Source organism: Micropterus dolomieu, linkage group LG08 (assembly GCF_021292245.1).
Source record: "Micropterus dolomieu isolate WLL.071019.BEF.003 ecotype Adirondacks linkage group LG08, ASM2129224v1, whole genome shotgun sequence".
NCBI lineage: Eukaryota > Metazoa > Chordata > Actinopteri > Centrarchiformes > Centrarchidae > Micropterus > Micropterus dolomieu.
Window position 1 is genome coordinate 3,835,744 of NC_060157.1, and position 25,860 is coordinate 3,861,603.

Below are 25,860 nucleotides of genomic sequence, written 5' to 3' on the forward strand. Positions count from 1 at the left end.
TCACAGTGACTTGAGACACAACTTGTTTCATAACATTGGAAGTTGAAGAAACCTGATGGTTAATTTTGGTTTAAACTCTAAATTATGGTCAACACTAGATGCTAAACAGTGGATCACTTCACAAATCTGAGTTAGAACATAATTATGATAAAATCTTTGTCAACAAATATGCACGAGTCAAATTAAGTAAAAGCTTTTTTCGGTCCCTTTTCCCCCACAAAATAAACATCTTAATAAAGAAAATAAGTCCTAATTTGCGTATGATTCAAGTGAATAAAGTCAAACATTTATTGAATATTTATTGAACATTTGTTATATTGTTATAGAAAAGAAATATATATTGCGATAATTATTGTTATTGTTTTATTGTCCAGCCCTATATAAACATAATTTCTAACTAAAATCAAATACATAAAAGCAAAAGCATAAAGTTAATTTCACTTTTCCTCCCCTAGATATTGAATGGAAGCCTGCCAAATTGTCTTGCTAGGTAGATTTTCTTGTGGTCTTGAGAATGATGATACAGTGTTATTGCATAGATAAATTCTGGAAATACAAAATACATCTGGTGTGGAGCTTTTACTTGATACAACAGACCACATATATAAGTCTTTTCCTCCTGGTTTGAAGCCCTCGTGTGGGTTATGCACCAGGGGCATGACCTTTATCACATCTTATCCTCTCACCATCTGCCCGGACTCTCTCTAGTGTATACTGTCCAATAAAGTAGAAATGCCATGGAAACAGCCTTGCAATAAAAATCCCCTTGACGGTCTATAAGAGCACACAGCAGATAGTGAAAGCACCATGTCACAGCACTGTTTCTCTGATCCCTTTTTTCAAGCACCCTCTGAGGCAGCCCAGGTGACACTGCAGCTCGCCACTGAAAATAAAACTTCCCCTGAAACTGCATTCAGATGAGAGTAAAACGGCATTGAACATAATGGTACAGTGATGGGAAGCACTCAAAACTATATACTAGTGACTGTTGCTCTAAACCAATACTTAAGGCCTCAGCTGCTCTTAACTGAAACTTGTGTTGGAAGATTGAAAACCCTAAAGGTCTCTATTAAACACGTTAAGCTGCATTTTATTATTATAAAGAGTATTGTCTAAATCTGGGGCCTCATTACAGATCCTAAACTCACGGCTGTGTCCTATCCTATCGCAGACTTCCTAACTAAATCTGTAAACTCATCTTTTCAATCGTCTCTCGTCCTGTCTGTGATTAGAACATACAGGAGACTCCAAGGAGTATCCATGACCACGGCCGCCTCGCTTCACTTGTCGCTAGCTGCTATGATGGACAAGAACAGAGACGGGCGTTCACTTTTAACGATCAGTTGGAGGCATTAATCGTGTCGGCAGAGGAGAGGTACCCCCCTCTTTTTGGGACGTTTTCTTCCCAATTACCATCCGAGGATGACAACATGCTGATCAAATTAAAAATTAATCTTCTTAGCGGTCAATATACATCGATCAGCCATAACATTATGACCAGCAGGTGGTTGATCAGTGTATATAACCAATAATACCTGGTGAAACTTAAAGCGTCATCATGCAGTTTGAGCAGCCTTTCAATTGTTCTTGTTCCCTATCTTCTTTGTAATTTCCATACAGACCTTACAAATGGGTGAATGCAGGACAGGGTCTCTGCCATCCTAACTTGAGATTCCTAACATAGGAAATACTTTTGTCAGGACGGTTCTGTAATGGCTAAATTCCTTATTCTAAGATAAGATAGGATTTCAGAAAGTTTCTATAATGTGGCCCCTGCTCTATATGAAAAGTGCCCAGAGATAACTTTTGTTATGATGTATGAAAGGTGCTATGTAAATAAAGTTTATTATTATTGGAACAGATATAAAACAGCTAAAACTTAACACTGAAACAAAGACTAAAGATGCTTCCATATTAATTAGAGAAGGCGGAAAGGCTATAAACTTTTTAAATCAATACTCTTGAGAGAGATCCAAATAAACAAACTAATGACACTATAGAGTTAGGAAAGCTTTATTTATTCATTTGTTTATTTTATTAATACCAAAAAATAAACGTATTTGCACTATTTTAGAGAGTGTGTGAAATTTCCAAACCAGTTGTAATTTATTTCTTTTAGAACATTTAGTGTTTAATCTCCTCTGGGTCCAAGCAGCCTTTTCAAGTGGTTTCTGTGTTACAGGAAGCGATAAGCATCCTTATCAACACATACAGCGCTGCAATTCCCTCAGCACTTCGTCCTGTGCATGGGCATGCATGGCTAATTACACCGCAGTTTGACCCTCTGCCTATAGGTGGCAGGTTTGCCATGTAAATGTATATGAGAGAGACACACGCCAGCAGCTTCATGAGTATAGATAGTGGTCGGTATGTTTAAACATTTGTGTATGAGCGATCCAGTGTAAAGGTCAGTGTGCAAAAGAAATGAAAAATCCTGCCTGTGTCAGTGACGGCTTTGTTTGTCCAAGAAATATATTAAAACAGCAACTCCAGCATGTGCTTTTCTAATATAGCCTATGTGTGTATATTTAAGGACCACTGAGAAGATTCTTTTCATTGGAAATCACAGCTGTCTGTGTAAAGTTTTTTTATGTTTCTGGGCAGTTGCCACTTGTTTCATTTAAAAAAAAAAAAAAACTTTTGAATTACTTTTTTCATTAATACTACAGATAACAGCAGCTCAGAACTGAAAGATGTTTCTCCACAATGTATTTATGTCATTGTGTCTGACAAGCTGCTTCTTTGCCTGTTTTGTGTTGTATGTAAAAGGATAATAAATTGGTTTCACATGAATAGATCAAGGTCAAGAGTTCAAATATGAAAAGTCATAGCTGTGAGTTTTGACAGCAACACGACAATCTGTCACATTAACGTCCGCGACAATCCTGAGGAGAGCTGATTTCTTTCTGTTATGTTTGATTTGTCTCTGCTGGGCCACTGTAAATGTGACTGTATACACTCAGTTGTAAGAACACCTAGAATAAACTAAACTAGTCAGTAAATCCTCCCGTCTTTAGGTCCTAATGTTCAGTTTTTGTTGAAACTGTTGCAGAGTTGCAAGGTGTTTCTGTTTCATATAAATGGGGTGGACAAAATAGTAGAAACACCTCTCTCATAAGCTAGGTGTACCTAATAAACTGACAACTGGGTGTGTAGTACGGTCCATTTTCTCTCTCTCTCTCTCTCTCTCTCTCGGACTGTGATGTAAGCAGCCGTGGCCCCGCCCCCCCTCCGGTCGCCACAGAGTCTTGAGGGTCCTGTTTGTGTGCTCTCACTCCCTCCCTGCATGCAGCCGGTTATACTGTCCATTTAAAAAAAAAAACAAACAATAAAAAGAAGCTGGAGGTGAATGAATAAACGATTAAACCTAACAAGAAAACAGCCCTGTGGAAAGCGCGCGTGGCGGTCGACTTTCACGTTTGTGATCTTGCAGTGAAGGTAAGAAGGCGTGTTTTTTAATGCATGTTTTTATTATTTATTTTTATTCCAGAGTGTTTTCCTGTATTTACCCCCCTCCTCCTCCCCACCCCACTCCACTTCCTCGCTTCCTGCACGCTCGCGACTGATTGAGTGACAGAAACGCCAGCAGCCTGCAGCAGAGCTCTCATCTCTCCTCTGCGGTCACTTCACGTCGTGCTGCTGGACGCTGTATTGACAAGGCGCTCTGATCAGCTGGGTCGATACCAACTAAATCGCGAGGAAATAAAAGCGCAGGTTGTTCCGTCGCGGTCGGTTAGTTGCCGACCGGAGCGCTTCAGTAAGTTGTATTGTGTCATTGCTCTGCTCTCACACCGGCTGTTTGTGGGCTCCGTGCGCCGCGCACCGCCCGCAGCTCCTTATAAAGACCCGCTCCTCACATTTAAGCAGTGTGTTTGGATGCGTGGCTCCAGCAGGCCGCTCCGTCCTGCGACAAGTTTGGTTGTCATTTTCATTCATGACCGTGTTTCTGGTGTAAAGCAGAGTGCAGTAGGCCAGCGTGCTCCTCCTGACTGACGCACATTGTTCTGCTGCTGCGCGTGCGTGCTTGAGCGATGGTCATGCGTGTGTGTGTGTTGTGTGTGTGTGTGTGTGTTGGGTGGATATATGCGGAATGACCAAGCACCCCGCACACCGCGAGCAACAATCGGTGGCGCGTGCCAAGAATTTAAACAGTGGCCTCTCATTTGAATGGACCATTATGACGTGTGGTGGCAGGAGGGCAGTGTAGTAGCTTTTCAGGGGAAATAACAAAAAACATTGTTATTAAACAGAGATTTTCATGTGTATTTCTAATGCCCATTACTGAAAATACCCAGTAATAGTTTATAATTTACAAAACATTGTTGAGTTTTCTGATTTAATCCTAAAATGTTTTATCTGTCCATCCATAAATGCAGTCAGTCAAAAAGCTATCTTAACATGTCCTGTAGAGCTTATGTTAAAGCATTAAACCTCCAAATAAGAACTGCTTGGACTGCTGAAATTTTCAAGTCAATGCTTGAGACCTACCTCATTTAATTGGTTTTCAGTTTGAGTTGAGCTTTGACACTTTGACCTTTTTATATATTTCTACTGTATACTTTGGTCAACAAGTGTTGTTTTTTTTTAATGTGCTATATAAATAAATTTGAACTTTAAAAGATTAAAAAGCATGTATATTATTGGCATCATTGTCCAGTAATGACCTAATAGCCCCTTCACTGTAAAGAGAGACTTCAAGTAATTACTAAATACTCTGCTAATCAGCTTAAATAACTAAAAGTAAGTTTACATTATTACCGGTACACAGATTCTAAAGTACTGTAGTGAGTGATTGTGAAACCAGAAAACCACTTTTTCTGGTATTATTCATTGTCCAGACTCCCTGCTGCTCAACATGCTTCTGTGTTTTTATTGGTGTTAATTTTATTTTGAACAGTTTTTATGGGTCCCAGCGAGTGTTGAAAGCATCACAGTTGGAGTTCATTAAAACGCAGCAGCATTGGACTCATCCTGGTACATATGAAGATTGTGAAAATAAGTATCTTTTCTTACTCTTGTGATGTCAAAGCACAGATTTACACAGCTAAAAATATCAGGTTCACAGAGCTGAAGGTATTTCATGATTCTCTGCTCGTGTCGATGAGAGATCTTAACTGATGCAACCCTCTACAGGCGGGTCAGAGATCAGGGTTGGATTCTGAACCGGGAGCTGAAAAGAACGCAGTGCTGTGCACAAGGACCCTTCAGCAGGGCAGAACGGAGAGGCTTGAGCTGGGGCCCTCCAGCTGAAAGACAGACTCTTTAAGCGCCACACAGATCTGCTTCCTGCATCAAGCACACTGTGCACAAACATACCCGTTTTCATGACAACATCTCCTGGGAAATGGTTTGTCCAAAGTTGCCTCTGGTTGTTTTTTTCTAAAACTCATAATAACTCTATCACTGTCAGGAGTCAAGAAAGTCGTTTTCCGGTGGCGACAAGAGTTTTGACGTTATGAATCAGTTTAACGTACAGAAAATATTGATTATGAAAACTCTGACAGGTTTTGACATCCAGTCGAAATTTCTCTTCTGCCTGACGGGGCACATCAGTCGAGGAGTAGAGAAACAGAATGACCATAGCTGCAGGGTTCACTTGTTTTGATCAAGCACCTTAGAGAGGCCAACACTCAGATTAAGATATGCCGATATCTTGTCAGATGTCCGCTACCCTCCGCCAGTGGGCAGACACAATACAGCTGCCTCTTGTTCATTTCAAGGTCAAAGGTGAAAAGGCACATTATAATGTCAAGTGTTTTGTCTTGAGCTGGTTTGGAGCTTGGTTCTGGTGTGGTTTGGGCTCAGATTTTGTAAAAATCTGTTGTTTTTCCACAAAAAACACATCTTCAGATTCACTTGACTTTCAGTACTTGCTAAAATATGCTGCAGAAAATTTGCAAAATTATTTTTTCAGAATTGATTAATTTGTTTTTAATTAAAAGTTAAAATGTTTTATCCTATTGCAAGCTACATATCTGTGGGTTTTTGGAGCGCCAGGTCGGACAAAACCCGCCATTTTAAATACGTCATCTTGGGCATTGAGGAATTGTGTTATTTCATAGACTAAATGTTCAATCAGATAATCAAGTAATCAAGAAAATAGATTGCAAATGAATTCATAATGAAAATAACTGTTAGTTTCTGCCCTGTTGTATTTTTATTGTACCACAAAAGTGTGAAGCTTCAACAGGTCTCACTTTGATTGAAAAAAAAAAAAGACTTAAACCGGCCTTTGCTGTTATTGTCTGGCGTCTAAGGGGTTAAGGTCTTCACAGATTCTCTGGAGCGCTCCTCCCCACCCTCAGTATTCTGCCAGGGGACAGAAGGACTAGAAGAGCCTCTTCCAGGATAAATCCTCCAGCGAGGGCCTGCTTAGCTCCTCTCTTCTCTGCTCCAAAATAACTCCAGTTTCCCCCTGACCTGGCTGTTAGCTCGGCAGCATGGCAGGGGAGGAAGGATAGTCCGCCTTCTAATCCCCTTTTCCCGTCATCCTCTTCCTCCCCCTTCTGGATGGGTTAGGTCCCTCTGTTTCTCACGTCTCTTTCTCTACTGTCTGCTGCATCTTGGGAATGCTCTTTGGAGATTTTCATTCTGTCCCTCTGTACCTTTTGGTGTGTTGCATTTTGGTAGATATCACCCCTGCATGTTTTATTTATTTGTTTGTCAAAGGTCAGAAACCCGCAGTGACATATTTCCTTTGGTCCAGGGCTGTAAATTATTCATTATCAAACAGCTTGGGGAAACTGTCCGTCACAGTTTCCCACATTCAAGGTGACGAAAAAATTGTTCATTCTAATCGTTGATTATACAATGCATTATACAAAATTATTTCTGTTGACTAGTCGACTATTCAATTAATAAGTTGCTTTTTTTAGCTCTTGCTCTATTAGTTATATTTCTGATTAATGGATTAACCATTTAGTCTGTAAAATGTACAAAAATCAGGGTTTCCCAGTTCCCACGGTGAAATATTTGAATTGTTTTCACAGACAATTTAAAATCCAAAGGGTCTTAATTTACAAAGACTCAAAACCATAGAAGTATACGTATATAGCCATAAATCATCCCCTGCTTTATCATCTATGTTCCTCTGAATTGGACCATCATTTACTAAATAAACACCATGCTGTGTTTAAGGAGACTTGAAACTAGTGACTGAGATAAACTCATTAGGAAAGTGTTTACTGAGGTAACAAATCAGGCGAGAAGAAGAGTCATTTTGTCATAAGCTTGCATGCAATCGGACAGACAGTAGAGTCGCCCCCTGCTGGCCATTAGTAACTTACGCAATGGCTTCACTGTTCAGACCCAGAGGCTCACTCCACTTCTTTTATACAGAGTAAAGCAAATTGTCCCATTTGAAAAGAACCAGCAAATGTTTGGCGATTACTTTTCTGTCAGTCGACTAGTTGTTTTTGGTCAGAGAAAAAGTCCATGACTGCAAACTTCCTAAGTCTCTATGCATTTCTCTCTTCCCTCTCAACCTCTTTCTGGATGAGCCTTCAGATTTTTTCTTTTTCTGCGTCAGTTTCATTTTTCTCCAGGAAAGCAGGCCTCTTCCTTTGCTGTTGTAGTTGCATGTCCGTACACCTTTTTTTTTTCTGTCAAAGTGGATCTAATCTGTAGGTGTTTTCTCCAAACCACCTTTCGTGCTGTCTGTCTTGCACTTGATTCAGTTCTGGTATGAAAAGCACTCCAATCTTGCTTCTAACAATAAGCCCGTCAAGCTTCTCCTGCAGCGGCTCATGGTGAAATGCCTTTTCGGAGCACTGAAAGCTGCAGTGAGTGGTGCTGTCGTGTATTGCTGCATTGTAACTGCATGGCATTTGTGTGACATCCAACTTATATCCACCCTGTCAACATTTCCATGTGATCTGGCATCAAGAGAAATGTAAAGTATATGAAGTCACGAAGGTCACTAGCAGAATCACTCTATTTGCCAAGACCATTAAATGTAGAGGAATTCTTTTCGCTGAGATTTTTGGAGGGACATTCATGACTAATGTGATGTTACACATACACGCTGATAAACATCGTATAAGGATAAAGGAGTGGTGCTGTCACACAGTACAGGGAGATGGTTGACTTAGCACTCCGGTTTCACAACTACTTATCTGTTTTTAGACATGTCTTATATCTATGACTTTGTATTGTTAGAAAATAGTGTTTGCCCATTGATGTATTCTGTAGTATGGCTAGTTTTAACATGTAGTTTTTTTAAAGCGACTGAAAACACACATCTGGTGGCGATACACATGCCGCTGTAAACATGAAGCAGATGGCCTATTCTGTAGTTACCGAAAATTTGGCGAAAGAATAAAGTAATGCAGACGAAGAATCAGACCAGATTTTATTTTTTGCATGGACCAGCAGCGAGCTGGGACTGTTACTGAATGTAACACGGGAGTTAAAAGCGACTGTGGTGGCGGAAAACAGACTGAGAGTCGTCGCAAAGTAAACAGCGACATGCTCCGTACAAGTGTAGGCTGTAAGTGTTATTTGCACGGTACAAAATATTTTAATTAAAATACAAAACTCTGACAGTAGCATCGTGTTTCTTCTTTGTAAGACCGTCTAAAAGTCCGTTTCAGGTCTTTGTTTTCGCCATTTTAGTCTGGCCGGGAGGTGCAAACGTAGCAAAAGGTCTCCATTTTAAAACGAAAACGCAGTAGTTTGGATGGGGCCTACAGCTAGTGAGACATATTATTATAAAGATTATAAAGATTCAAGATCAAAAGTCTGTTCATATTACATCCCCTGCAGATGAGTCACCAGCAAATGACTGCCTTCACAGGTGCTGTTAGCAGCACAGGACGTAGGAGCAGAGTATTTAATTGATCTTTACTTTTGTTTTTAAGTTACCAAATGTTAAATAAAATAAATAAAAATCTATGAAATAGTTTCCACAGTCTGCTGTGGTTTCTGAACCAGTTTGCTTGACCCTGCAGTGGAGCTGAGAGTGATAATTCAAGCTGTCAGAATTTGACTGGGCGTCGTCTCAGGCACATTTATTCTTTCTCTTGTCTCACCCTCTTCTTCCAAACAAAACTATTTTTTATTCTTTAGCTTTATTCTGTACAGGTCCACAATATCCAGCTTTATGTTTCCCAGCAACCACATGGCGTGTTTAGCTGCTTGAGCACGCTGACTTCCGCTGTTACATGTTAATAGCTACATTGCTGTTTAATAAAATCTATTCTAAATCTAAATATTTTTGGCACTTTGTTGTTGCCAATTCAGCTACAAAGACTGCATATTGATCAACAGGTCAGAGTAAAGTGGATCAGAAATTGGCCACCATAGGATGTGAAGTGGGATCATTTGGCCATTAATGATACAAACTGATCTCCCTGAAACTCTTTCTTAATATTTGCATTCGCAATAATACAACTTGTAATAAGGCATCGCTAAGACAGTTATAATTAGCCTGTGTTATGGTGGTAATGGTGGGACATTTGGCAGCCTTTGCTTTATTTTTAGCAGTTGGTGTCAAAGATGTAGAGCTTTCTGCTGTGAACAGCTCTCAGTGTTAGTCTGCCTCGGCCTGGCGGGCGGTTCACTCGTGCTCAGCGCTTGATGAGTTCAGCCCGTTGTGTGCGAACTCAGTGTTTAATTAAGATTGCCTGAGGCAGCGTGTAGTTCCCTGCCCTTTAGAGCAGAACCGTAAAACGAGGAGAGGTCATGCTAAACACTGAATGGAAACCATTTCATGCAGCAACGGCAGGTCGACACAGAGAAAATCCACTTCCTGTTTGGATTTGATCATTCACATGTCACGTTTTAAACCATCTCAGTTAAGTGAACAAATACTGGCACAGTCAGGTAGCACACTGAAATTCATCATAATTCTTGACTTGATTTGGATATAATTTGTCCTTCAGAAGCCCGGCTGATATGATTCAGGTAACTTGCAGATCTTATTCAAAGACTGATGTTTTGCGAATAAAATATAAAAGATGAAAAGATTTAATTTGTTTGTTTTGTATTTTCTCTTTTCCCCCCATAGCCAAACACGTTTTGAAAGCTCCCCTGTGATTTTCTTTATTTCACCTGCGTAGTTTGTTGTGCTTTCTTCCTCTCTAGGTTTTGTCTCGTAAAAGAAATTCAACAAAACCTAAACCTTCAGGCAGACGTGGGTGGTGAAGTTGAAAGAAGTGGGGTTTTGTTTGTAGACAGGGTTAAAGTTTTTTTTTTTTTCCACAGTAAATTCACAGCAAATGTCAGAGAATAAAACCATTCAGTCGCTATGTGCGAGGAAAATGTAAAAACACTTTAGTGTGAAGGTTATGTGTTTTGTCTGAACATGTTTTAGTTCTTTAAACAGTCTTGTGGTGACACTGTGGATTTGAATTGGATGATAAATGTTGATAGATGAATCGGATTCTGTGCAATCTTTTCTAGTTATGTCACAAAGTAGTAAAACCAGTAACTGTCTAGCTAAATTTAGAAAGAAGAACCATAAAGAGTAATCCAGACAGTAAGAGCAAAAGAAGATGAAGGTGCACAATGACAATGCAATTGTTTTGTTTGAATACATTGTAAATTGAGGTCTAAGTCACTTGTTCTGTCAAGATTTTGTGACATTATTTTAGTGGCTAGAGCAAAGCTTTAAAGCCCCTGAAAACTTGGTTCAAAAAAACACGTTTCTGTAACATTAAATAGTCGTGCTAATCTGCTTCATTAGGAATGTGTGGGTGGGATTTTATCATATTTTATTGACAAAGAGTCCCACAACTGTCATCAGATCTATGGTGTAAGTACACACTTTATTTTAGTTCTGCTGTGGATTTCAGCATTTAGAGCTTTCTCTTGGTGTATTAGGGCCATTATAGAAAAAATAAAATACAGACATTGCATTTTTCCAGCTAAGCTCCACCTACTTCAAACCAGTGGGAGGAATGAAAACAAATCCAGAAACGCAGAAATCTCTCAAGTGCAATATCTTTGGTTGAAAGTAGCGGTTTGATGTAGGACCCCATCATTCATAGTCAAGAGCTGATTGAGAAAATAGGTTTCATGGCCTCTAAAACTGTTAGGGGTCACCTCTCCAGAGATAACCCAAGCTGAAGTTGTCATGTTATCAGGTCCTCTGGCTAAAAGTGTCAGTCATAAAGCATGATGTATGTTATCCTACAGTGGGTTACACAGGAAGCCTTTCCATGTAATTACCTCGGCTGTCTGGGGCGGACTAGTGCTGCCTGGCGGCCATGCTGCTGTCTGTGCTCAGTGCTCAACCAGTGGAACCAAAGTCCCTGCAGAGATCAGCTGTATAATACAGCTGGAGCTGAACTCCGCTCCTCTACTCCTCCTTTACTGCTTCTCTACTGCTCCCTGAAGCCACTCCTTTACCTTCAGGCGTGTTTCTCTCTCATTTCTGACTTCTGATAGTATAATCTGATAGCTGGCTCTACTCATGAGGGAGCCTGGCTGTAGTAGAGATGGACAACTCAGTCTGGTGAACCTAAGTGCTGATTATTGCTGTCAGAGCAGTTAGTTTCCTGGAAAATATTTGATGCACAGGGAACGTGTGTTAAATACTCCAGCAACAGAGAGGGACGGTCAAATAATTTATTAGGATGTTTTCCGCCAAAAGGTATGCAATTACACAATAAAGTCACTTGTTTAGGCACGTTATAGTGACGATACAGTGACAACCTTGAGTTGAAGTGAAAAGATAAAGATTTGCCATTATCAGTACACCTCTCTGGTTGAAGGGCCAAATGAATTATTGATTATTATGGTTCTGCTGGAATTCAGCATTTAGAGCTTTATCATGGTGTATTGGGGCCATTATAGAAAAATAATAAAAATAAAATACAGAGTACAGGGTAATATTCAGAGGAAAAACTTCCTAAACAAAAATGTAAATATTTGCATAGTCAGACCAGTCACAATAATAAATAAAAATCAGCAGGAGGAGGCACGTAGAAACAGCTGTTTCTCTCTCTGCCTCCCCATTCACTTCCTCGCCATGTCGGATCCGACTATGGATCGCTGCTATTTGCGCCAAAAGTTTTATTTACGATAAGCAAACAGGCTTCTTAACCAAACTGAGTACCATGTTGTATCTAAAACAAACTCCTTGTTACAAATGAGGTACCGGATTCAACAAATTAAGCCCATGAGGATGGTGAAATCACAGTCCCCTTCCAGCATGACCAAATGGGATAGCCTAGTTGGATACGGAGGGTGGGTTGAGACCAAAACATTAAGCCCAGAGTCTGTTTTCAATTCATCCACTAACTAACAAACCTATTGCTCGCATTTTTGTGACTTTATAATCTCTGAGAATGTCCAAGTTTTTGTTCTCGTGAGTGTGTCTTTAATCTTGGAAACTCTGTGTTTTTCTTTAGAAAATTATCTCCCTCCCATGGCTCTGAAGTTTTTTTATCTACCATGGCCCTAACATGCTGTTGTAGAAGTTAGAAACTTCTAGGGGGCAAAGGAAATCCAAAACAAGCTGATAGTCTTAAGGTGATGATACACGGAGCAACTTTTAGAGCAATGTTGTTGGGCAATGTTGCCGTCAGTGGTAATGAGTAAAGATGACTACGGTAATCCCTGACCCGCCACCCCGCCCCAGCCCGCCGCTATCCATTCAAACATAGTCGGAGTTGCCACTAGCAAGATTGCCCAGCCAGATTGCTCAGAAAGCTGCCTCGTGTATCATCGGCTTTACAGTCATGACATGGGTTGTTAAAGACATTTTGCCAACTGTTGCCTATTTACACACATTCAGCACACAAGTAGTAACAACGTTTGCATTATTTTTGGTCCGTCAAATGAGTCCTGCTTCAAATAGTCAAGAGCTACATGGCTTTGTTCAACAGATACCTTTTTAGATGTCTCTGTGAAGACTCGTTTGATATAAACCATAGTCAGAGTCTATGTGAAACCGGGCCCTGGCTTGGAAATGGCTGTGAGAACAGTGAGACTGAACCTAACCGGGAAACCAAAACAACTGGGATAAAAGAGCCACAGCTACAGAGTTAGGGGACGAATCTCTGTCTTTATGAGTGACCTTTTCTGTCACATGACATGTAGTCATTTGATTTCTGTTGATATAAAAACATCTGTTAAAGCGGGTTCCATTTTATCTGGCAGTGCTTTGCATTAGTACGTATGTTGACCTCTGTTGTTGGTTTGGTTTCAAAGGAGAACTTTCAGTTGTGGTGACCCGGTCAGGGTAAAACTAGCCTGGTCCAGCAGTGACCTTTGCCAGGACTAATCCATGCTGTGTTTTCCTAGGATTGCTTCCTGTAAGGGAAAGGGGTTAATCGTCATGCTGGGGGCAGATTTGTGACTGACTGGATTAAGCGGGGCTCAGAATGTTAGACACTCCACTAATCGCCGGTGTCCATGCCCCTGCTGGCTGCTGGGACAGACCGACTGATGTTGGAGTGGTTGAGGTCTGGCAGAAAGAATACATATTTATCTTCTGAGTCGAGCCCTGTGTACTCTGTACTCGCCTTTTCAGGAAGAAACCCAGGGTAGAAACCTTTTGTTTGGAGTCTCAGTGTTGATTTAACACTTTACAACAGTTCCCACTCCCTTTGTGTCCCACTTTGTGAGTCAATGATTAGCCGAGACTGCTCACTTTTTCTAGGCCAACAGTTGTGGAATGAACTCTACTTGCAAAATGTTATTTTGTGTGTGGCAGTGCAGTTGTTATAGTTCTAAAAGTATGTTTTTAAATCTCATTGCTACCCATGGTGGTAGGGCTCTTTCTGCAGTGGTGAATCACTGCTTGAGCTAAAAGCGACAGCACAGTTGGGTTCTCAGTGGTATCAGCAGTTGTAGCAACCTTTTTACATCACAAGGAGTCATTTGAAGCTAGTCTACAAGTATTGCTCGGCGTAGAATTAATTATATTTTCACTTGATGATTAAAGTCAACTGCCATCCAGCTCAGAAGCCATAAACAACGATGTTGCATATGTTTATAAAACAACATGTTTTTGCAGGATTATTTCCTTTTTGTTGGTTTCAGGTGATTGACAGGGACCACAGTATATTATATTACAGCATTGATCCAAAAATGAGTCTCTGACAGCTCACTGAAGTGATGATAAAACACAAATGTTGGGGAAAAACAGTGAAAGGCGTCTTGTTTACCATGTTGGAGTATCTCACAGGTCTTCTTTATACCATCTCTTTCTTTCAAACACCAGGTAGAACATAAAAAAAGAGATCAATTTGGGCCGCTGACTTGTACAACAAGTGTTATCTATAGAGAGGAAGCACTATGTAGGCAATCCATGTCTTTTATTATCCTGTTGTTATTTTGGAAATGGCAGCTTTTGGGTTCATGTAACCATCAGTTTTCATTTACAGTAACTCTCAACAATCTCGTTTTGCAACACTGACACTCCCAAGTTACACAGTGATATGATCTCAGCCACTCTATGGATTATACTGTATATTGTCTGGTCTGTGAAAGTTCAGTTTCCATGGTGATAATTCAGAATATGATGTTGATCCAGGTAGACACACACGAACACGCGTGTGCACACACACACACACACACAGACACAGACACACAGACTTACAGTGTTGCTGGTGGATTTAACAGATGAGTGATAAAGGTCGTTGGAAGCTTGACCCCTTTTTTTTCTTACACACACAAACACACACTCAGTCTTGTAGTGCCGTTTGTGTGTCTGCGTGTTCCTAGACTGCATGCTATTTTGCACTGTGCTGTCACTCACTCTTATTTTCACTCAGTTTTTTTTTTTTCTTCACTTCAGCATGTGCCGTCCCGTCAGCCAGATGGACAAACAGTCAGTTAAGCAGCCAGAGAGTCAGACTGCTGGACAGGCGGTTAAACTCAAGCATTAATCTTGTAATTCAATATGGTGTCTGAAAATAGCGAAAAATGCCCAAGGACACTCTTGAAATTGCTTGTTTCTTTTTCCCGATCAGCAGCCCAATAGCCAAATATATTTAACTTACAATGACACCAAACCACAGAAATAAGGGAAATCCTCACATTTGAACGCTGGAACCAGAGATACTTGGCAGTTTTGCTTGATAAATTACACAAATGATTTGCATTCTCTAGTCCTAACTGTAATAGGATAAATGTAGCCTACCATCATTTTGCCCCCGGCAGTGATGAAACCAGTATTAAAGAGGTGGTATTATGCTTTTTGGCTTTTCCACTCTCCTTTATTGAGTTATATGTCTTTTTTGTGCATGCAAAGTGAAAAAGCCCAAAGGGAGTTCCCATCTCCCACAGAAAACTCTGCTCTGAACCGCTTGAAAACAGCTCGTTTGTAGTCCAGCCCTTCACTTCCTTTACTTGTGACATTACAATGAAAACACGTCATAAAGCTTGACAAGCGGCTAGCGGGGTCAGGCACGCCCTCAAACTAAGCTAGTCTGAGCGGAGGCCCTTTGGCTCGACTCGCCTTTGTTTGGTTTTCCATTGTGGAAATGTTGTACCTGTACCTGCTTCCAGGTACTTTTTTTCGTATCACCTCACCTCCGTCGAGGTTCCAAGCGAGCTGAGGGATACTAACATGTAACGTGAAAACACAGACAGACTGCTGATTGTTCAGAGAATATTCACTATTCACTGCATCATCATTGCTGCACCAGACAGAAAGTTTTATATTTTACAGTTTTCGTATGGAATTTCATCACTAAATCCACTTCTGAGAAGTTTTGAGGTGAGAAATCAGCTGTGTAGATTTCAAATATTGACAGTTTCACGAGAAGTGATGGCAGAACAAAAATGTGCTTGAATATTTTCGGAGTTGAGGAGCTCCGCAAGTGGCTGCGGGGGAAGCCTGCTGTGACCCGTGGGAGGAGCGTGTGAGGCCGGCCAGCCGCCCGCTCACAGAGCCCTCTGCTCCCGCCGTCACACAAACCGCTGCAGCAACAACGGCAGAGGAAAACAGCTGGAAGGTTTTCATACCACTTATCTGTCTTTACATTCCGGAGAAGGTTGAAATGTTTTAACTTATAAAAGAGAAAGGTGTGTGTGTCGCATTGAACATTAGGTCACGCCAGTTGTGTGTGGCATCGCTATGACGACAAGCTACGTACTATCTCTGGGTACTATCTGCAACGGAGCAGGGCCGAGTAGAGTCGAGTCTTATCGATTTGCGCTATGGTAGCATTTTTTTCGGCAAGTAACTTATACCATCTGCTAGGTTACGGTCTCAGTCTGAAGCGGCTTTGATTTGGATCACACTTCCTCGTTTCTTACGACCCGGCCTTCTCTGCTTCTGATTGGCTAGTAGTCCTTACCTGGGAACTGCACATGTGCAACTCCTAACAAAGATTTTGTACAAGTAAGATGCATCACTCTGTAGCTCAAGAGCGGAGCGTACAACACACATGGTGAAAAGAGGAGCTGCAGCAATGTGCAGTATGTTTTTTGAAAATTAAACCATGTAAACCTGTTCTGGTACAACCCCTAATTAAGTTTTTGAACCTGAAAATGAGCATTATACCACCTCTTTAAACACAGATTTTGTTAAGCATTATGTTGGCTACACTCCAGATCAGCTTTGGCACATTCTCATAAATGACGGGTTTGTGAACAAGAAGAACTGTCTCATTTGGCTTCAGGGATCATGGTCTCACAGGACATTTCCGTTGTACTTTTTCTCAGCAACCTTGAACATGCTGTTGCCTGAAAACAATCAGGAGCACCTTCTGGTTGGAATTCTATTTTTTTTTTTTTTAGCGTTTCTCTCACTGAGCAGTCACATAGTGTGAACGCCACTACAACTTCAAGATTCCCGTCACGAGACGGCAAGTTGTGTAGTGTGAAAGACACGGCAATCAGCCGATGCTGAAAGTTGTGTAGTCTGCACGAGCCTTAACAAGCCTTTCCATTTCGTTGTTGATGCCATGAAACAAACCGACATCCAGACAGTGAATGTACTGGCACTTGGCTTGCAAAGCTGGATTGGACAGCATCCACAGACACACCACAACCAACCTGTGTGTGTGTGTGTGTGTGTGTGTGTGTGTGTGTGTGTGTGTGTGTGTGTGTGTGTGTGTGTGTGTGTGTGTGTGTGTGTGTGTGTTTTACACCTGTAAAACCATCAGATCATTAAACCCTGAGTTCACTCAGAGCAGCCAGAGCTGTGTGGAGAGATGTCATGTTCATAGCCTGCAGCTACGCTACATGTACAGAGGCCAGGAGGCTTGTACATTCACATGCATGCTAAAGACACTCTCTAGGACCCACAGGCTATGAGATGAATAACTGAGCTCTCGGATACATCTATATTCCCTCTCGGTTTTGCACGCAGACGCTGTGATGCAGTATTGATGTCAAAGCCAAAATAATCCACAGTCCTAATCAAGCATATCAACACTTATCAGTCACAATTATTTGCAATGCACTGCAATAGTTTCATATTTAACCAAAGCTAGGATCTGATTAGAGAAGGTTTGCATAGACAGAATAACAGGTAAAACCTTTAGGTCCACTCACAACTGCTGCATATGTGACTTGCAGCCAGGTATATAATCATCAGATGCTTCAGTGAAGCTGACAGATAAATGGATATTTGTTTAGTAGCAAAGAACATGATCTCAGTGGCTGACAGTAAAATATTCTACATGTCCACAAACTGTGACGTCCCAATGCACTCTTTGACCTGTAAGATTAGATTTGGACTTCTTCAAGTGGAGATTTAGTTTCACGCTAATAAGCAGAAAGAGGAAGGGAAGGACTGAAAGAGATATTTATAACTCCATGTCCTCAGGTCTGGGACTTTTTTTATTGGTCATCATGTACATCTGAATATATCAACTCATTTATACTGTTTTTTATTTTTTAATTCATCATTATTTAAAATGATTTCTGATGATCAGTGAACTCAGACTGCTGTGCATTCTCTTTTGTTGTACTAAAACTGTATGTTTTTGTGGTAAGCAGTGCTGGGCACAGAAATTGTAATACTTGTTACTTATTACTCCTTTAAAAAAGTAATATAAGTAAGTATACTATATTTATTACCGGGTATAAAAAGTAACTAGTTCCCCATTCTTCCTTTAGCTTTTTGGCTGATGGTGCGTTCTAGTAACACAGTAATGAAGCGTTACTTGGATTAGTAACTGTAATATTATTACTGTTTTGGAAAGAGTAATCCCTTATACTACTAGTAACTGGGAAAAGTAATAATATTAGTATACAAGTACTGAGTAGCGCAGTACTGTCCAACACTGGTGGTAAGTAACTGAAAATATTTATAATTTTAAAGATTTTGACCTGGAGTATAAATGTGGCTTTGCACTTGCCACATTTGTTGTAGCACTTTTGGGAAATTTGTAGCCCACTCACGCAAAACCGCTTATAACGGGACAGTCAGCCCAAGATTCCTATAGCTTTCCAATTAAAGCTGATGTCTCAATCCGGTTTGAATTGAAATACAAGTACACTGCCTCTGTCGCATCAAAATCAGTGACTGGTAATAAATAATAAATAGTCAAGCAAGAGACTTGTTTGTTTTTTTCTGCCAGACAGCCTCAACCTTCAGAGAACAGATGTGATTCATATTGCCAACAGTAGATATCACAGTGGATGTGTCATTTCTGACACACATTAGAATATACACACACACACACACACACACACACACACACACACACACACACACACACACACACACACACACACACACACACACACACACACACACACACAGTGCTTATCTAATATGAAGACAAGGTAAGTATCTGTCTGTGTGGAGATGAATAAAATAGCGATCCTGCTCTCTCTGTCAGGTCAGGACAGTTTAGACACACGGGCCATGGCATCTATAGATCCGCTTTCCTTCTGGTCACTTTGTTCCTGGCTGCTAAAAACTGACCACACACACACACACTGTGCGTTGGAACGTATACTACATATATTTCTAAACCACAAGACGAAATGGACCGTTTTGCTGTTTGTGTGTGTTGTGCTGACGGTGTGTGACTGTAGCGGTGCCCAGCTGTCTGTGGTTATATGTCTGCCTGCACTTCCTTGTAGTCAGGACAGATAAGATGTTCTGTGGGTTTAGAGTTAAGATTTAATTTACACACGAGACATTTATTATTTATTGCACTAAAATGATGTTTTCCCCCCACATCATGTGTTGCCTCCATAAGGTTGAAACTTTGATTATCTAAATGTTTAACCTCAACCTGAGTGTAGACGTTTGACTTTGATGAGCTCTGTGTGTGTTTAGGTTCCTACGGTCCAACGTCCGGTCAACATGGCCTCGTTAACAGAAGTTAAGACTCAAGCAGCTTCAGTTTTGAACAGGTTGAGTTTGGTAATAGCTAATTCATATTAATGAGATTCCTATCTTTATCTGAGCATAATTGATTTTTCGGTTGTTTTCTTCTGTGGTATTCACACAGCTCAATCTGAGAATGAGTTCAGACTGTTCTTAACCAGCGTCCATCTCCTGAAACCATAAACTGTGTTTTGGTGTTGTTTCACATTTTCATTTTCTTTTCATTTTCCTAGAAGAAAATACGTAGAAATATTGTTTGTGACAACTATCTTTTTCCTCCACACATTTCATGCAGAATTTGGGTCTGTTGTAGATGTAGTTGAATCTTGTACCTGTTTTCCAATACATATCGGTTACTCTGCTTTTTTCCAGACATTGTGACATGCTGCTCTGATTGATTTACTACGAAGCAAACATACAATATGATTTTCTATCAGTGTAATTACGGGATGACAATTTGCGCATTCAATAATAACAATCCTTTACACATCCAGATGTTACAGAGCAACATTATCATACATCTTCTTTTTTTCTTTCTGAAAACCGGTGCCTGCTGTGGCCGAGAACGACACTATGAGAGCGCTGAGAGTGAACTAAAACAGTAAAGTTGTGGCTGGACAGAAAAACAATGAGCTGAAACTCACTACATAGCTACATAAAGCTGTGGGGAGCTGCAGATTTAGCGGATAATGCTCTGTAGGTTTGTCACTACCACCTTTTCACATTATATATTCAGTACAGTATGTGCTTTTCGTCATTTCTCTTTCAGCAAAAGCTTGCCTCGCTCTAATGTTAATGGTAAGTGATCTCTGTGTGATGCAGTGATAAAACTCCTGAGGTGCGGACAAAATCGAAAGGAGAACTCCGGTTTTATGGATCACCATTTTAAGAGTTGAATTAAACCCAGAGGCTCAACTATAAAGTGCTTCTGAATTCAAAGAGACGGCACCCAGCCCTTTGTTTGGTGGGAGCTCAATAACTGTCTGTGTGTACAGACACACAGTCAGCAGCAGGCTGGAAAACTGACATGATACCAGTTCTGTCCGTCTCGCTCTGCTCCTCTCTGGTTGTTTTTGTCGTCATATATACTGGAGGGTTGAATCAGGCAAACAGCTGCAGCCAAAAACACAGACATGAAAGATCTATTCGTCAAACAGGAAGTGACACAGCAACTATCAGCGTTCATAAAACTCCTCCTGTCATAGGACCAGTCATGGTTATCTTTCTTTCTGTATCTCTGTTCAATGAAGGTCAGAGCACCTTATTGATTATGGCCGGCCATCTCTTCTGCACTGCATACTGGACAAGGCTTTTTATAACCTGACAGGCAGGACCACAGCCTGCTGAGACTGACAGACTGTCTGTCTGGTTGCCTGCACAGGTTTTAGTTCTTTGTATTTGTTGACCAATTTGTCCTGACGCTGTCTGTCTCTGCGTATCTGTCCGTCAACCAAACCATTATGGATTCACCGGCCAGTTCCTTGCCTTTGTCTGTACACTACAGATGTTGCCGCATCAAGGATTATTAGTGAATGTGTGTGTTTCAGTGGTGATACCCTCCACCCTTTTTCAGATGTACACACCACCTCCTCATGCCTGGTTTTCTCAGCAATCAATATTCTGCAGTGGAGCTCCTCGGCCTGTGCCCTGTTAATCCTTGCAGCGTTCGTATGTGTGTGTGTGTGTCTGCTTGTCCCCCAGCCAGCTCGCCTCTTATCAATTCCTTCACCTCTCTCTCGGTTCAAAAATGATCCTCTCCTCTTCCCTCCAGCCCTCATCGATCTGTGTGAGAGATGGATGCAATCAGAAAAAAGACGCTGTAGTCGGACTGAATACTGAGCGGGTTGTCATGTGGACTGACTGGCAGTTAATGCCTTAAATTTTCCTGCTGCGTTATCAGGTGTAGGTCAGATTGATGTGTAAGGGGAGTTTAAACATGGCTCCTGTCACTGGCTGTGTGTTCCAGCTCAGTATAGCCCACTTTAGCTGTTATATGTTGTGGCACATTCATGTGCATTTCCATTGCTGCCTCACAGCGGGAGATAACTGCGCTGACCTGTGATAATTATGGCCAAACAGTGATGCTCTCACCTACCTGAACTAAACACTTTTGTCATGGTAAACTGATTTTTTTTCCTGTGATGACCGATGTTCATAATGTGTAGCCAGAAAGCTGCAGACTGGAGGTTTTCTACTTGGAGTTTGGATGTGTTATCCTTGTGTCTGTGTGGGTTTCAGTTTCCTCCCACAGTCCATAGACATGTAGGTTTGCTTAATTGGACACCCCACATGTGTGAGTGTGTTAATGTCTGTTAAGAGTGGGTGATATGGAAAAAAATCACATTATATATTGTTTTTATTTAGATTTTGAGTTTCTCAGGAATCAATTGAGAAATGGTGTTTGATTAAATAAAAACTGCCTTCAGTAAAAAATCATAAAAATCACATACAGCATTTCTGCTCATGTATCTGCAGCATTGGCCACAGAAATAGAGATAACTAGTAGAGGGATTTTTACCTTCTCACCGTATATCGCCCAGCCTTGTCTGTCTATATCACCATGCATCCTATAAATAACGGGGATGGATCAGAGTGGACAGGCGAGTTGGCTGAGTTTTGTTTCACATTTGTGTTTCTGTTCTTATTGAAGTAGCTTCACTGTTTTTTAACGTCTCTGCTTTTCTGTAGTTGGAGCTGTGGGGAAGTCTGTTACTATGTTAAGGGATCGTTTGACATTTTGGGAAATATGTTTATTTGCATTCTGGTGGAGAGTTTGATGAGAGGATTGATACCACTTAACACTGTCAAATATAAGCCTAAAGTTGCCTTTTAGCCACGGATGTGCCAGATTATTTCTTTGCTAGTAGAGCTGAACAATTAATCATTTTCAAATTGAAGTTGCGAACGTGATTAGCTAATCGTGAAGACGGCGATTAAAATGTAGATTAATTATACAGTGCATCTGACCCGTCTGACAGTCATGCAGTTACAGATTTATTCTGTTGTTGTCTTTGTGTTATAGACCTGCTCGCCAATCACAAGCGCTATGCTCCTCGTGTTACGGTCCTACTCACCAATCAGAGCGGGCACAGGGCGTGTACACTTCACAACAATGAACGAAACTAGAGGAAAACGTGGGATAATGGCACCAGCCAAACCGACACAGGAAGCGGCTCTGCCGCGGTTTTGTCCGGCGTTAACTCACACTGAAGTGTTTCAGCAGCAGGGCATTTAGCTTCCCTACGTTGTTGACATGTTAGGAATTTTTTGTCCTTTCTTGTACTTGTACTACGGATAACCGCTCTCTGTGAGTCTGTTTTGTGCCACTCTGTGCAGGCTACATTTCCCACATAGAGCATTTCAGAATAAGATCATTTTGCCCATCCGGTTTTGCTGACTTGTTCAGATTTTGATGATTTGTTCGGTTGTCCTTTGTGCCTCTACCATGATTAAGTGGGCTACATAGATCATATATCAAGGTGCTGATATGTGGATTTTGTTACCTTTGGACAGAGTTAAGCGACAATTAAGCTAACGGATGCTGGCAGTAGCTTCATAGTTAACTGACCGAGACAAGTGTGCCATCAATATTCTCGTCCAACTAGGGCTGGGCAATAAAACAATAATGATAATTATCGCAATATAATTTTCCTCAATATCAATATAATAAATGTTCAATAAATCGTCAATATATATTTGGTTTAATTCATTTGAATCACAAACAAATTAGCACTTAATTTTTCTATTAAAATATTTATTTTGTTTAGGAAAAGGGACTGAAAGAAGATTTACCAATCATATTTGTAAAATTTTTTAAAATCATAATAATTTTGATTGTTCACCCTCAAATTTGTTAAATGTTCCACTGTTTGTCATCAAGTATTTGTCCCATTCTGACTATAAAGAAAGTTGAACCACATAATTAATAACCATCTGGTTATTTTGATAACATTTTTGGCCATATCGCCCAGCCCTACATCCAACTTTCTCTCCCAAAATGGTTACCTATTCCTTTAATTTTACCTGACCAGTGGGTGAAGTTGATGTTTGGGGGTAGTGGTGCTCATAATGGTGATGATATGATGCTTATTAAAATGGTCCTTCTGATGTTGACAATGATTGTAGTTGTGACTGTGACTGGATGGCCACTGCCACTGTCACTTCACAGCATGTGTGCATGAAATTGATTTACTATTGAGGCTCACTGTGGAAACAAGACTGTTGCAATTTCTTATCTCTTGACTTTTAAATGGTCTATGTTTGAAACCAAACATAAAATCAGTCAGTGGGTAAGTGAGCCATACACTGACTGGATGTTGGTTTATTTAAATCGCTTTACATTTACATTTGGCTCATTTGGACCTTTTATCCAAAGTGACTTGCATTTGAGGAACAACATACAAGCATCAGTAAAGTAAGAGATTACTAGTAAGAGCATGGCTATGATGTTTTGCCTGTTCTTCTACACTACGCTGCAGTATATCCTCTTTATCCTGATATGTATTGTTTATTGTACTGAAATAACGTAGGAAAGAAGATGAATCCGAGGGGCCACATTAAACTGATAACAAAGAACATAAATGTTTCTATTACCCTAAATTATGTAAATTATTGAGGCTTCTGTCATTTTCTCCTTTGCTTTTTCCTTCTCACCTCTTAAGGCCACTGAAAATCATTCAAATGAAACTGTCTAAGAAGGTAAAATTACTCTTTGGTTGAACTGCTCACAACTTTTAATCCACAGAAAAGCCATGAATTGTGATTAGGGGGTCACAAATGACTTGACAAGCCAGGTTGAAAACCGCAGATTTTTTAGATATTAGTACACTGTAATATTAGAGCTTTACAATTTCAAGAAAAAGTCATATTGTGATTATTGTGGACAATATTGCAATTTGATTATTATGGAACAAATGGTACCACAAATGGAATCTACTTGCTTAATTATAAAAGAATACACAAAATATTGACATTTTTAAATAAGTATTTCTCAACTTGAGCAAAGTTAAACAATATTTATAACAATAATAAGTAAAACAGATGTAAAACAGAACGAGGGGAGCATGTTGCTCTACGGAGGAGGCGGCTAGAAGAAGCAAATATTGGCACACTGGCATCTTGGCACCGGCTCACTGTACACCTGTCCACTGCAGAGTCTCTGTCCACAACCTGGAGAAGGAACTGTACATGAGTGTGTTAAATAAAGAGTATAATATTTAGTTAACAGTTTACTGTTAGTATAAGAATAGTATATTAGATACTGCATTCATTACAATTTCATATAATAGGATAGGCTACTTTTTTACCACTAGTTATGTAATCGCACATGACGACATCGCAATTGCTATTAGATTAATCGTGCAGCCCTACATTATATATGTATATAATTCTGTATTATGAATATGTAATAACATTAGCAAGTCAAACGATGTTTTATGCTTCACTCACACATGTAAGTTTAAAACAGCACATAAAGTTCCAGGAGCAGCATGTTGTATGAGACACTTTGGTCTCTCGCCTCACAGGGCTGCACATAAAAAAAGCACATATAGTATAAAAAATGGTTCCACGTCAGTTCCAACACACACACACCATGAATGTAACATGTGATACAGCCTTGCTGCCACATTGCCCCACTGGCCAATCACAGCACCAATCAGAGGTGCTTTGGGTAGACATGTGGTGTGATGGTGATGATGGTGAAGAACGCAGTGATTGTTCCCTGTGATGGTGTCGATGATGATAGTGACCAGTAGTTCCAGTCCCGTTTTTTTTAGTCCATCTTTATTTATGGAATCAGAATTTGACAGAATCTACATCGTTATCATGGACATCCAACACGGATGAGTGTCCATGGAACAACAAACGTGATTGCGAGACCGGGAGCGGGGCAAAGAAAAGGCGAGGAGAGACGGGGAGCAGTTCTTCTGAAGGGTGTATAATACAAACATCTGAGAGTACTGCAGGGAGGGTGGAGTTGGAAAGAGGCGTTGGTGGGGGAGGAGTTTGGAGTTGGGGGGTGGAGGAGGCGGTGGCAGGTGGATGGTGAAGTGTAGAGAGTGGGATGGAGTTGGCAGGGTGAAGGGATGTGGGGAGGAGGAGGGGGAAGGGAGGCCGAGATAAATGAGGAGGTGGGGTAGGGTGGGAGAGTGATGGGTGGGTTGGGGGGAGGTAGGTAGGTGGAAGGATGCCAATATGACAGCTAGGGAGGCTTCAGGGTCCAGCGCTGCACCACCACTGCCTGTAAAACAAAGAGAACAAAGAGGTTCAGCAGAGCACCAACCACCAACCCCCCAGCAACTCCTTCATGTGAGGGGAAAAAAATGTCCACCTTAATTGATTTTCTTAATGATATTCATTCCGCTGAGGACAGACTGATCAGATTGAGAGTATGAATAGTAGAGTATCACCAACCCACATGTGCGGTATGAATAGAGATGATGCACATCTATAGTCTTACATGAAGAATTAAAAGAAATTATTATCCTGTTTGAAAAAATGGAGGCAGTCCAGAGAAAGTCCAAGCTGCGCTGCTGTTTAAAATACAAAACTAAATCCTTATATTTAGACCAACGCTACATGTTGACATTGTTGCAGTATTGATCATGGCCATA

General features: G+C 40.7%; 2 protein-coding genes and 1 long non-coding RNA gene across 11 annotated transcripts in view; 2 read left to right on the plus strand and 1 right to left on the minus strand.

The window, feature by feature from the left end:
• nol4lb (nucleolar protein 4-like b) overlaps positions 1 to 25,860 on the plus strand; it is a 170,172-nt gene that overhangs the window by 64,589 nt on the left and 79,723 nt on the right. The gene's annotated exons all lie outside the window — the stretch shown is intronic.
• Positions 3,557 to 6,284, plus strand: LOC123975591. The gene is made up of 3 exons (XR_006826100.1): positions 3,557 to 3,757; positions 4,898 to 4,974; positions 5,134 to 6,284. It is a non-coding gene; the product is annotated as an uncharacterized LOC123975591 (long non-coding RNA).
• LOC123975590 (glutelin-2-like) overlaps positions 23,962 to 25,860 on the minus strand; it is a 30,551-nt gene continuing 28,652 nt past the window's right edge. For 6 of the 8 annotated variants that reach the window (XR_006826099.1, XR_006826098.1, XM_046057195.1 and 3 more), the window contains one exon: positions 23,962 to 25,487. Coding sequence is in view for 4 of the 8 variants with exons in the window: in XM_046057195.1 (XP_045913151.1) it covers positions 25,060 to 25,487 (428 nt within the window). In the remaining 4 variants the exon portion in view is untranslated. The remainder of the gene's footprint in view (positions 25,488 to 25,860) is intronic. The other 2 variants (XR_006826097.1, XR_006826096.1) reach the window with 2 other exon arrangements.